Source organism: Xenopus laevis, chromosome 8L (assembly GCF_017654675.1).
Source record: "Xenopus laevis strain J_2021 chromosome 8L, Xenopus_laevis_v10.1, whole genome shotgun sequence".
NCBI lineage: Eukaryota > Metazoa > Chordata > Amphibia > Anura > Pipidae > Xenopus > Xenopus laevis.
This window is the reverse complement of record NC_054385.1, coordinates 106249008-106260469: the sequence shown is the minus strand read 5'-3', so window position 1 is coordinate 106260469 and position 11462 is coordinate 106249008. Positions and strand designations below refer to the sequence as shown.

The following is an 11462-nucleotide window of genomic DNA, read 5'->3' as shown; positions in this document are numbered from 1 at the left end:
AAAGCAAAATAAAAACTGTAGTGCAAAGTGCAATGCGCAAGAACCAGCGTGAGTCAGGTATAATGCTTAGGCCCCTGGCCAGAGGATCAAGTGTTTCTCCAGAAGAGTTTTTGACCCCCCTCCTGATAAGAACAGATATTACACTTGATCTTAAGCTGGCCATAGATGTTGAGATTTTTAAAAGATCCGATGCTCAACGCGAGACCACGATTTTCTCGGAACGATCGTACGAATTGACCATCAACTAAAAAGACAAATTTGCCAGGAAAACAAAGGGGAGCTGCCTGCTTGTCCCTGCAAACATAGAGAGATTGCACTGGGACGACAAAGATCTTTTGACCTCGCTGATCAATTTCCTGACAGATGTCGGCCAAAAAATCGTAAAATGTACGATCGTTCAAATCCCACTAACCGCACGATAATTTCGAAGGTTTGGTCGGACTTCCCTAAAATTGGTCGGGCGGCAAGAAGAATCGCTGCGTCTATGGGGAGCTCTAGCCAAAAGGCTTATGTAACAACTGCAAGATAATTTCAGAATATACATCAAGGATGTCCAACCTATAGCCCTCCAGCTCTTGATGAGCAACTCCCTGCACCCCACTGACTGCTATGGACATTAGAGTGCTGTGGCCAAGGCATATACAGTAAGTAAAATGCGTATACATATAGGGGGCCAATTCATTAACTTCGAGTGAAGGAATAGAAAAAAAAATACTTTGAATTTCGAAGTGTTTTTTTTGGCTACTTCGACCATCGAATGGGCTACTTCGAATCGAAGGATTCGAACTAAAAATCGTTCGACTATTCGACCATTCGATAGTCGAAGTCCTGTCTCTTTAAGAAAAAACTTCGACCCCCTAGTTCGCCACCTAAAAGCTACCGAACCCAATGTTAGCCTATGGGGAAGGTCCCCATAGGCTTGGCTAAATTTTTTTGGTCGAGGGATAATCCTTCGATCGTTGGATTAAAATCCTTCGAAACGTTCGATCAACGATTATTCCTTCAATCATTCGATCAAAGAATTTGCGCAAAATCCTTCGACTTCGATATTTTAAGTCGAAGGATTTTCATTCCCAGTCGAATATCGAGGGTCAATTAACCCTCGATATTCGACCCTTGATGAATTTGCCCCCTAGAGTCATTCTGCATAAGTCATTATATCACTTATGATTGCTGTGTGGGGAGCAGTTTCAGACGCTAATTGCCATTTTTTTTTTACCCACAATTCAGAATTTGTTCCCAGAATTCCAGTGTAAATGCAACAATGTGACGGTTGCGTCTGCTACAGTTGCACCTGATGTGACTAAATGAACATTGTGTGTTTGCAAATTGGTTGTATGCTGCAGCTAACATTTTCAGAGTGAAAACGACATCACTTCTGGTGTGTGCAGGTAAAATTGCATTAGTGTGTGATTCTTTTTTTTCCTGCCTTGCCTATTGATGCAACCTGCTGTGGGAACCTTGCAATTGTCGCTATGTATAGGATGGCAGTAGCTCCAGGGTTCCCCAGCATCATTGGGTCCAGTTGTGCATAATACAGCATTAGCAGCAAGTTGGACAGAGAATGCTTGGCGCATATGTACAGAAATGCCAGTAATGTGTTAGGGCACAAGAGCCTTTAATAAATGGTGTTAATGCATGCAACATTTGCAGCTAATTTAGCATGGCTGCATTCAAATTTTTTTTTTTATCTTCAGCAAACAGCCATATAGTATCACAACGTGTTAGTGTCAGTTTATATGCACAGTGGTTGCTACATTTTGTCAAAATTTCACTCCAATATATAAATAACTTGCTGCCAGTTTTCAGTTGGATTTTTAAAACTGTCCAGTGAACAGACAGACAGCACGCTTCTAAGGCTTAAAGGGGAGGTTCACCTTGAAGTTAACTTCTAGTATGTTATAATGGCCAATTCACGATTTGCTTTCTATAGTTTTTTTTTTAATTATTTGCCTTTTTCTTCTGACTCTTTCCAGCTTTCAAACAGGGGATCACTGACCCCATCTAAAAAACAAATGCTCTGTAAGGCTACAATTTTATTATTATTATTACTACTTTTTATAACTCATATTTCTTTTCTGGTCCTCTCCTATTTATATTCCAATCTCTTATTCAAATCAATGCATGGTTGCTAGCAGGATCGGACTGGAGGCCCGGGGCCCACCAGGGCTGCTGTCTCAGGGCCCCCATCCTGGCAGTCCCCAGGGGCCCCTCCTGAACTCCAGCCCCCTGCCTGTGCTGCATGCCTCCACGAACTTGCCATGCAAAAGACGAGACTCGCTTGCGCAAAAGATGCAATGCAACGTGGCATGTCGTTTCCTTTCTGGGCAGCTGGGGGAGCAGGTCTGAGCTGGTGGGGGCCCTTGAGGGCCAGGGCCCACCGGGTTTTTCCCAGTGTCCCGCCGGCCCAGTCCGACCCTGGTTGCTAGAAACTGCAAACTGGAGAGCTGCTGAATAAAAAGCTAAATAACTCAAAAACCACAAACAATAAGACATGAAAACCAATTGCAAATTTTCTCAGAATATCACTCCCTACATCTTACTAAAAGTTAACTCAAAGGTGAACAATATTTTTAATTACAGGCAGCCCCTAAACAAAAATCTGGCGCTGATTGTATGGTTCAGCCAGAGTTGGAGTTGCGTAAACTGGCTACCCTTTCATTTCAGAATGATCATCAGAAGCAAAACTAAAGCTATCTTTTTTGTGATTATGTAATAACTAGCTAAAATTATGTGCAGGTCTTGTAGCCAGGGCCGCCATCAGGGGGGGACAGGGGGGACAAGCGTACCGGGCCCGGGCATGAAGGGGGGCCCGGCAGCGCTGCATTTTTTTGAAGATCCGGGCCCCCCTTACGAGCGCCCGAGCCGTACGTCTTGCCTCTTCAGTGCCGAATGCGGAAGTGCCGAAAAGCCGAAGCCGATGCGACGAAAAGACCCGAAGTCACGGAAAAAGCCGAAGTCCCGAAGTCACGAAGCGCCGAAAAGACCCGAAGTCACGAAAACAGCCGAAGCCGAAGTCCTGAAGCAGCGCAAAGACCCGAAGTCACGAAAACAGCCGAAGCCGAAGTCCTGAAGCGGTGAAAAGACCCGAAGTCACGAAAGGAGGCGAAGTTGAAGTACTGAAGCCATGAGTTCAATTCTACTGAACACGAGTTTGTGTTTTTTTTTTTTTTAATCCCCTGGCCACCAATGTATTATTTTAATATTCTATAGGCCCCTGCCACCAATCTTTTTTTTAAAACTTTTGTTTTTGGGGCCCCAATTTTTTTTTAACTCGTAAGGGGCCCCTTGCCACCATTGTTTTTTTTTGGTTTTTTTTTTTAAAAAAAAAAATTAATTTTCTTTTTGGTGGCCCCAAATTTTTTTAACTTGTAAGGGGGCCCCTGCCACCAGTTTTTTTTTTTTTTCAAAAAAAAATTATTTTTTTTTTAAATTTTTTTTGGGGCCCCAATTTGTTTTTAACTTGTAAGGGGGCCCCTGCCACCATTTTTTTTTTTTTTCAAAAAAATTTTTTTTTCTCCAAATTTTTTTTTTGGGGCCCCAATTTGTTTTTAACTTATAAGGGGGCCCCTGCCGCCAATGTTTTTTTTTTTTTTCAAAAAAAAATTAATTTTTTTTCAAATTTTTTTTGGGGCCCCAATTTGTTTTTAACTTATAAGGGGGCCCCTGCCGCCAATGTTTTTTTTTTTTTTCAAAAAAAAATTAATTTTTTTTCAAATTTTTTTTTGGGGCCCCAATTTGTTTTTAACTTAGAAGGGGGCCCCTGCCACCAATGTTTGTTTATTTTTTAGTTTTTTTTACATTTTTTTTTGTTGGGGCCCCAAGTTTTTTTTAACAGGGGGCCCCTGCCACCAATGTTTTTAAAAAAAAAAAATTTTTAATTTTTTTTTTTTTGGGGCCCCAATTTTTTTTATAAGGGGGCCCTGACCATCAATAGCTTTTTACAACTTGTGTGGGGGGGGGGGTTACTTTTTTAGCGCTGATGTCTGTGTGGTCTTTTAACTGCGATGTGGGCGGGATATGGGGCGGAGCTTGGTCGTCAGTGTGGGCGGGGCCCAGGGGGCCCCAAAAATTTTGTTGTACGGGGCCCCGTGATTTCTAATGGCGGCCCTGCTTGTAGCACATAGCAACAAATAAGTAATCATCTCATTGACTGCAGTAGTTTTAGGCCATTCGCTGGGATCATTATGCATACAAATCCCATGCCATCAGCAGTTGCAGTGTTTTATTAAATAGACACACAGACATGGTAAATTATGCATTAATAAAAAAAAATAATATAAAAACGCTTAACAAATAAATATAAAAGTTTAGAAGCATTTCATTTCAAAGAAGCAGGCGGCAGCACATGAGCAGGATTTCACTCGTGTTTATTATTGAAGTTCCCATGCATATTAATGTATTTAAGGCTGATATTCCCCACGCGACCACACTACAGACAGTAAAGCTTTGCCATTGATATGATACATCCAGGTATATACAAAGAATATTCACACGTCTCCACCTTCTGCTCACAGCCCCGACAGCTTGTCCTCGACACTGGCTCACCTCAAGCTACCCACACGCATTTTGTTCTCATATTTTTATTTGCTTTTTTTATTTTTTTTTTGTTACATTAAAGAATAAGACATCTGGCAAGGCACCCATAGTCAATCATTATTTTTCAACATTACCATATTTCCCAACCCAAAGATAATAAAACATAAATAAATAAAGTCGGTATATTGGGACACTATGCTTGACAGAGGGGAGGTCTTCTGCTTGAAGCTACTGTACATTGTCGCTGTGGTGGGCATCAGTATAATGTGGCTATTAGCATTGAAGTATCCTGCATCTGAAATTAGCACCTAGTTTGCTCTCTCTCTCTGTGAATCTGTACCGAACTATCTGTTAGAGGTACAGCACCATTAAAAAGACCCAGGTCAGGCTTATAATATTAGGGAATCCTTTGCCATGTCGGACACAGGTTGACAGATTCATTTATTGCCTTGAAAAATAGCATTTTGGCTAATGAAAGATAATGTCATTCTAAGCAACTTTCCGATATACATTCATGAAACATTTGTCAATGGCTTTAAAGGGGTTGTTCACCTTCCAAACACTTTTTTTTTCTCCGTTCCATTGTTTACAGATTGTTCACCAAATATAAAGACTTTTTTTAAAATCTCTTTAAATTTTTTATCTTTTACTGTTTTTTCAAAATTTAAGTTTAAAGTTTAATGTCCCTGTCTCTGATGTTTCAGTCTGGCAGCTCAGTAATTCAGGTGCAGATTCTAAACTGGTACAATTTTGCAACATTTAGGGGGTTATTTACTAAACTCCGAATGCAAAAATCGCAAAAAAATTTAGATTTTTTTATATAAAATCAGACTTTTAAAAAAAATCACAAATTTTTTGGGAATTTATTAAACCCTGAGGATGGAAAAGTCAGAATCTGGAAATCCGGTATCTCAAACCTGTCGAGGTTGCATATAAGTCAATGGGAGAAGGCCCAACGATTTTTGATGTGCGCTGGGTTTCATGCAATAGCCCGAAGTTGTCAGAGTTTTCAGGTGAAAATTCTGAAAAAATTACGAAATTCGTGTAAATCGAATGAAAACTTTTTGAAAATAGGATTTTTTACCGCAAAGAAAATTTTTGGGAAAATGTAATAATAAATAAGCATAAAAAACCCGAGCGGATTTGATCGGAGTTTGTAGCAGAAAATATTGAGATGAAATCGGACTTTAATAAATAACCCCCTAAGTTGATATATTTCTCAGCAGCATCTCTGGAATATTAGCAACTATTGTATTAATTCTATCTGCTGCCTGTAAGAACCCCAGGGATTCTGCTCAGCAGGGACAAAGATAAGAAATGTATCAACTAAATGTATCCATTTAGAACAGTTTACAGGGTCGGCGACCCCCCTCCCAGAGCTGCTTTAGAAGGTGAAAAATGACACTTTACACTTCATTATTAGAAAAACGGTCACACATAGAAAACAGAAAGTAGTTGGGAAAAAGTCTTTATACCTGGTGAACATTCTGAAACCAACCGAACTGAAAAAAGTGTTGGAAGGTGAGCAACCCCTTTAAAGTTATTTTGAAATTGTAATTATGATTAAACGCATCATGATCTGTCCCCTTTCTGCAGAACCACCAAGGCAGAAAAGAGGAAAGGGGGCAGATAAATACTGATTTTAAGGGTAAGGCCAGACGAGGAGATTCGGGGAGATTTTGTCGCCTGGCGACTTATCGCCACGTCTTTTGCGCGACTATCTCCCCGAACTGTCTCAGCGTCTTTTCCGCATAGGCTAGAATAAAAAGTCGCCTGTGCTAATGCACACGCGGCGATGCGTTTTCAATAGTCGCCCAAAGTTGCCTCACTGAGGCAACTTTGGGCGACTATTGAAAACGCATCGCCGCGTGTGCATTAGCGCAGGCGATTTTGCGTTGTAGACTATGGGGAAAAGACGCTGAGGCAGTTCGGGGAGATAGTCGCGCAAAAGACGTGGCGATAAGTCGCCAGGCGACAAAATCTCCCCGAATCTCCTCGTCTGGCCTTACCCTAATAGCAGTTGTATTGACAATGGACAGTTCCAAATTCATAATTACTAATTAGAACAAAAGTCTCTTTATACAGTATTTGGGGTTTGTATTTTTAAGTGGGATAATGGCTTCTTTTTCAGTGCAAATAAAATATTACGACTGAACACAAGTCATAAAAATTATATGGATTCCCTATTTATTCCTAGCACTGCATAAGCCCCATGTCCTTTTATTGCCAGTGCTATCACCATCACTGTAATTGTCATGTATTTTGGCAGGCACTAGTGTGGCTGGTAAAAATGTTGGTTGATACCAATGTTATTGATAGGAAAAAAAGATAAATATATAGGAAGGCCGGTATTTTTTTCCAGAAAAGGTGGCAACCCTAGTAGGCACATGGGAAGGTCTTTCTCAGAAGGGTTTCATTATGAGATTGAACTACTGACCCTGAGCAGCCTAATAACAATGACCTGTTCCTATGCAAAGTATAGTTTCAGCCACAAAATTCTGCAAATGTAATGCAAAGCATTTATTGCATATCATAAACAGAAATATGTTAGTGACAGTTATTTGGTTGTGTGCCGTAGACCTTAAAACAGATCAAACTACCTTTTGACATGTACAACTAAGCCAGTGATCCCCAACCAGTAGCTAGTGAGCCACATGTTGCTCTCCAACCCATTGGATGTTGCTCCCAGTGGCCTCAAAGCAAGTGCTTATTTTTAAAATCCAGGCTTGGAGGCAAGTTTTGGTTGTACCAACCAGGTGTACTGCCAACAGAGCCTCAATGTAGGCTGCCAGTCCACATAGGGGCTACCAAATGGCCAATCACAGCACTTATTTGACACCCAAAGAACATTGTTCATGCTTGTGTTGCTCGCCAACTCCTTTTTCTTCTGAATGTTGCTCACGGGTTCAAAAGGTTGGGGATCCCTGAACTAAGCCATTACCAATTGCCTTTCCCCATATTCAGTTGTGGAAATGTTTCCATTGTAAGTATCAGTGTAAGGCAGATGGGCAAACATGTCTTGCAGCATCCAGTTTTCCTCTTTGCTAAGTGCAGGGTCCCAATATGTTTTGACACAGAGATCTTCTCAATAAAATCATTCTGCAACTTCTTATTGCAGATGCTAATTAAACCTCCCTTATATATTGGCCATAGCATATTGGACCCTAAGCAGAATCAGGAGTTACCTGTATCTTATTTTAAGAGTGAGAGAGGTCTCCTTCTCAGTTTGCCCAGTGCAACATTAAACTAGTGCTAGGTTCTGGTCAACAAAGAAAAATACAGACACGGTTGATTGAGCATAAGCATACAATTGCTCAAAGATTTATTTATTGTCCCAATCAGGCCAGGGTGGTTATATATAGGTGTGTGTAGGACACATGTTTTGTTTTTTAGGGACATTAAAAGAGACAAGGGTATGTAGAAAAAAAAAGTGCATATGATAAATCTGCCTTTTACTGGAAGGAGAAGGACAACTTTGGTTCAGATGTTTAAAGGACTGTTAGTCCATCTGCCCCCTTCCCAACTGCACCAACACGTTGGTGGATACACCATCATTCCTGCCCTTTGCAGTGGTTTTGGCAGCACATTACTTCTGGCCCAAGACTCCCTTGTGGTGACTGGTGAGCAGAAGTATGTGTACTAGAAGTTCATGTGGTCCTGTTAGATGATCAATGCCAGGGAACCTGTGCCAGCAAGCTGACTGCGCAGATAAGGACTAAGAAAGGAGGTTTGGGGGAACTGTGGACTCCTATCTAGTGTGGTGATGCAGTTGAGGGGTTTAAACATGGGGAGTTAGTTCTCCATTAAAAACTCTGTGGCTCATTTATAAACATTGGGCAAATTTGCACCTGGGCAGTAACCCATGGCAACCAATCAGATGATTGCTTTCACTGCTCAACCTGCAACTGGCTGAAAAAAGCTAATGACTGATTGGTTTCTATCGGTTACTGCCCAGGTGCAAATTTGCCCATTGTTTATAAATGAGCCACCCTGACTCCAACTCTCTAAAATTCCAATGTCAGTTCCTAGGGAAGGAAATTTTCCCCTTTACTGACCATGAATAACCTTAGTTGGTAGCATTATCTGGGAAAAGCACACTATAAATCAAAACAAACATAACCAAATCCCTTCATTGTGCATATAGGTGCCATACATATCCTGTGCAACATTTCACAGAAGTGCTAGAATGCAGAAACATGCAGATACTGGGCTGCCCTAACTTTGGCCATTGGCCTCTTCTCCTAATGGTATTGGATGGGCAGCAGCCATGATTTCAGCTGAAGCTGTCATGTGACTTTAGTGCATTGGACAACTAGTAGTGACACTTATGTTCACACATAATAGCATTTAATAATTTTCATTATTAGGTCAAACACAAAAATTATGGATTTGATAAATCCCTAATACATTTGTAATATCAAGATGATATTTAAATTCTGCAGTGGTTATCAAACTTTTTCAGGTCAAGCCCCCTTCAAATCCAACCTTTGGTCAAGGCCCCCCTTAGCTCAGGAAATTAGTAAAGTACAGGGTAAAATTGGGGCCTATCACTCTGATTGACCTTCAAGTTAGGCTTTCAGGTATATATAGGAGAGCAAATAGCAATTCTTCCCAATGATCACCCTAACGTGGCCTCCAGCCTGAGCTCCACCTGCTACTGCTCCAGAACCTCAGGGGTGGGGGGTGCAGTCCAACAGTTTGGGAACCATTGGATTATATGGAGCAGTAGATTCAGTTCTATGGACAAATGTGACAATTTAGAGGGGTGTTAAGGGGTGGGTACATGACACAAAATGTGCTTTTATAGGACAGTTTTGTCCCTGCAGCACACAGAGTTAGAATACTATTGGCTTTTATTTGGCAAATCAGTATTTCTTAAAGCCCAGATATCCATCTGCATAGGTCAAGCAATATACTGTTTATATAACCAACTTCACTTGGCATGTGTTACCTCTGAAGAAACCAAAAATCACATTTCCCTCTTGCCGGGCAATATTTGACTCTGTACATGCTTCAGTTACAGGTTCCATTTTTCTCATTCCCATTCTTCAATGTCTATTGCCTTCTTTATCTTTTAGCTGCATCCTGCCTAATTCTACATCACATTCCTGGAAAGCCAAAACCTAAAACCATTTATCTGCCCTTATCTGTCAATAACCTACAAAATTTCACTGAAATAAAAGTTGGGTCCAAGTGTAGACATTTTAATGCTCTCCAGCCTCCACCACTTCTACAGTTGGCTACAAATCCCATCTTCAATCTATGAATTATGGGAGTTGTAGATCAAAAGGTCAAAGTTCCCTGGCCCTCACCTTAACAGCCAATCCTATTGGTATCATATAGTTGAGGACGACGTGTATTGGCTCAACCTTACATGGGGGTTGCTTGTGTTTATTTGAAATTGGCAAATTGTTGTTTGCTTTGTTTACATGAATTACTGTAGGGTAAATCCCATAATCACAGTCCATCTACCCACCTTGGCTTTCCCTCTTACTTTACTCCTAGTTATTGAAATTTTAACATACAATGGTCTTTTTTTCTATGGTTTCTCTAACTGTAATCTATGTAATTTGGCTGGTTAATGCTATATGTATACTACTGTACTGGCATCTCAATATAAATGCTGACACTGAAAAATGATTGTCCTCTGCCTGTTAGAAACACATTTAGTAAAGGTCTTTCAATGTGTATTGCAATTTTTCCGACACATTCTGCCTTTCCTTTTAAGGCTAATTTCACTGGGAGGTAAGCACCAATTTCTTATTTGCTCTGTGCGTTTAACCAGCTAGTGGGCAGGACTAAAATCTGTTGTTAATCAGAACAGTAGCACATTCACAAAGCTAGAGCATTCTGTTGCTAATCAGAGCATTGCAGCTTTGACAATTAATAATGATCAGAGCCAACGGCAACGGCAGCAGAATAAGCAAAATAATACATGTAAAATTAGCCTCTAAATGAAACAAGGTTCATACATCAAATGTTATATTGTCTTCCTCATCTACCCTCTACTAAAAATATCTTCCACATCTTTGAATACTTCTTCACTTTCCTATCTCTTTGATAACAGCCTACAACTCTTCTTTCTTTTCTGTCCAACCTTTGTACAAACACCCATGTTCTAGCCTACTCATACTTATTTCCTTCAGCATTTCTCTTGATTCCTCCCTTACTGTCATACTTGTAGCCACTGTATTTATGTTGTCACCCTCACTTTAGCTCACAACAATGTTCATTTGTAGGGCTTAATTAATCAAGCATTGTTCCCAGTGAGCTATGGACATGTCAAGACACATCAACTGTGGAGTTCTTTAGGGCTTACGTATAAGCAAGCAATGCAAAACCGGCCTTCCAGAAGTTCTACCTTGCTACACAATATTCTCTGTGTTTATTTCCACAGCATTACAGGTCTAATAAAAGCTTTCCTTTGTCTTATATAAATAAAAAAAACTTAAAAAAAGACCCAGTTTCCCAATGCCATTAAGGAGGAAGCTCAGAAAGATGGAGGTCCACTCCACGTGCTAACTTCACCTCCTACAGACAAAGTATCTTAGTAGTTGTAGAGTGAACATTCAGAGGTCCTTGTAGCTCTTGGGTCCATGAGGTTGTTTCTAGATAAGATTAAAAGACAAACACAGTGAGAAAAAATTGTATTGCTTGCATACCTAATGTAAAATAATAATAAGGGGCGTGTAGATACGTATGTCACTAAAAGACACCCCTATTCCTTATGTCATATATATAATGACTGTTCTGTGAGTGCTTTAGTTATTGAAAGAAGTCTTCAGCTGGTCATACATGGCTCACTATTGGATGCTAATTCAACTGATCTTGACAACAGCAGATTGTCCTATGTATGGAGCCAAAACAATGGCTTCCGTTAGTTTAGTATCTGACTATTGCTCAGTGAGATATCAATTGCAGAG

The 11462-nt window shown here is 40.4% G+C and overlaps 1 protein-coding gene across 3 annotated transcripts in view; it reads right to left on the bottom strand.

The window, feature by feature from the left end:
• Positions 1-8455: 8455 nt before the first annotated feature.
• akap6.L (A-kinase anchoring protein 6 L homeolog) overlaps positions 8456-11462 on the bottom strand; it is a 118632-nt gene continuing 115625 nt past the window's right edge. For all 3 annotated transcript variants that reach the window (XM_041573345.1, XM_041573343.1, XM_018231198.2), the window contains one exon: positions 8456-11147. In XM_041573345.1, the coding sequence (XP_041429279.1) occupies positions 11109-11147 (39 nt within the window). In that variant the 3' untranslated portion in view covers positions 8456-11108. The remainder of the gene's footprint in view (positions 11148-11462) is intronic.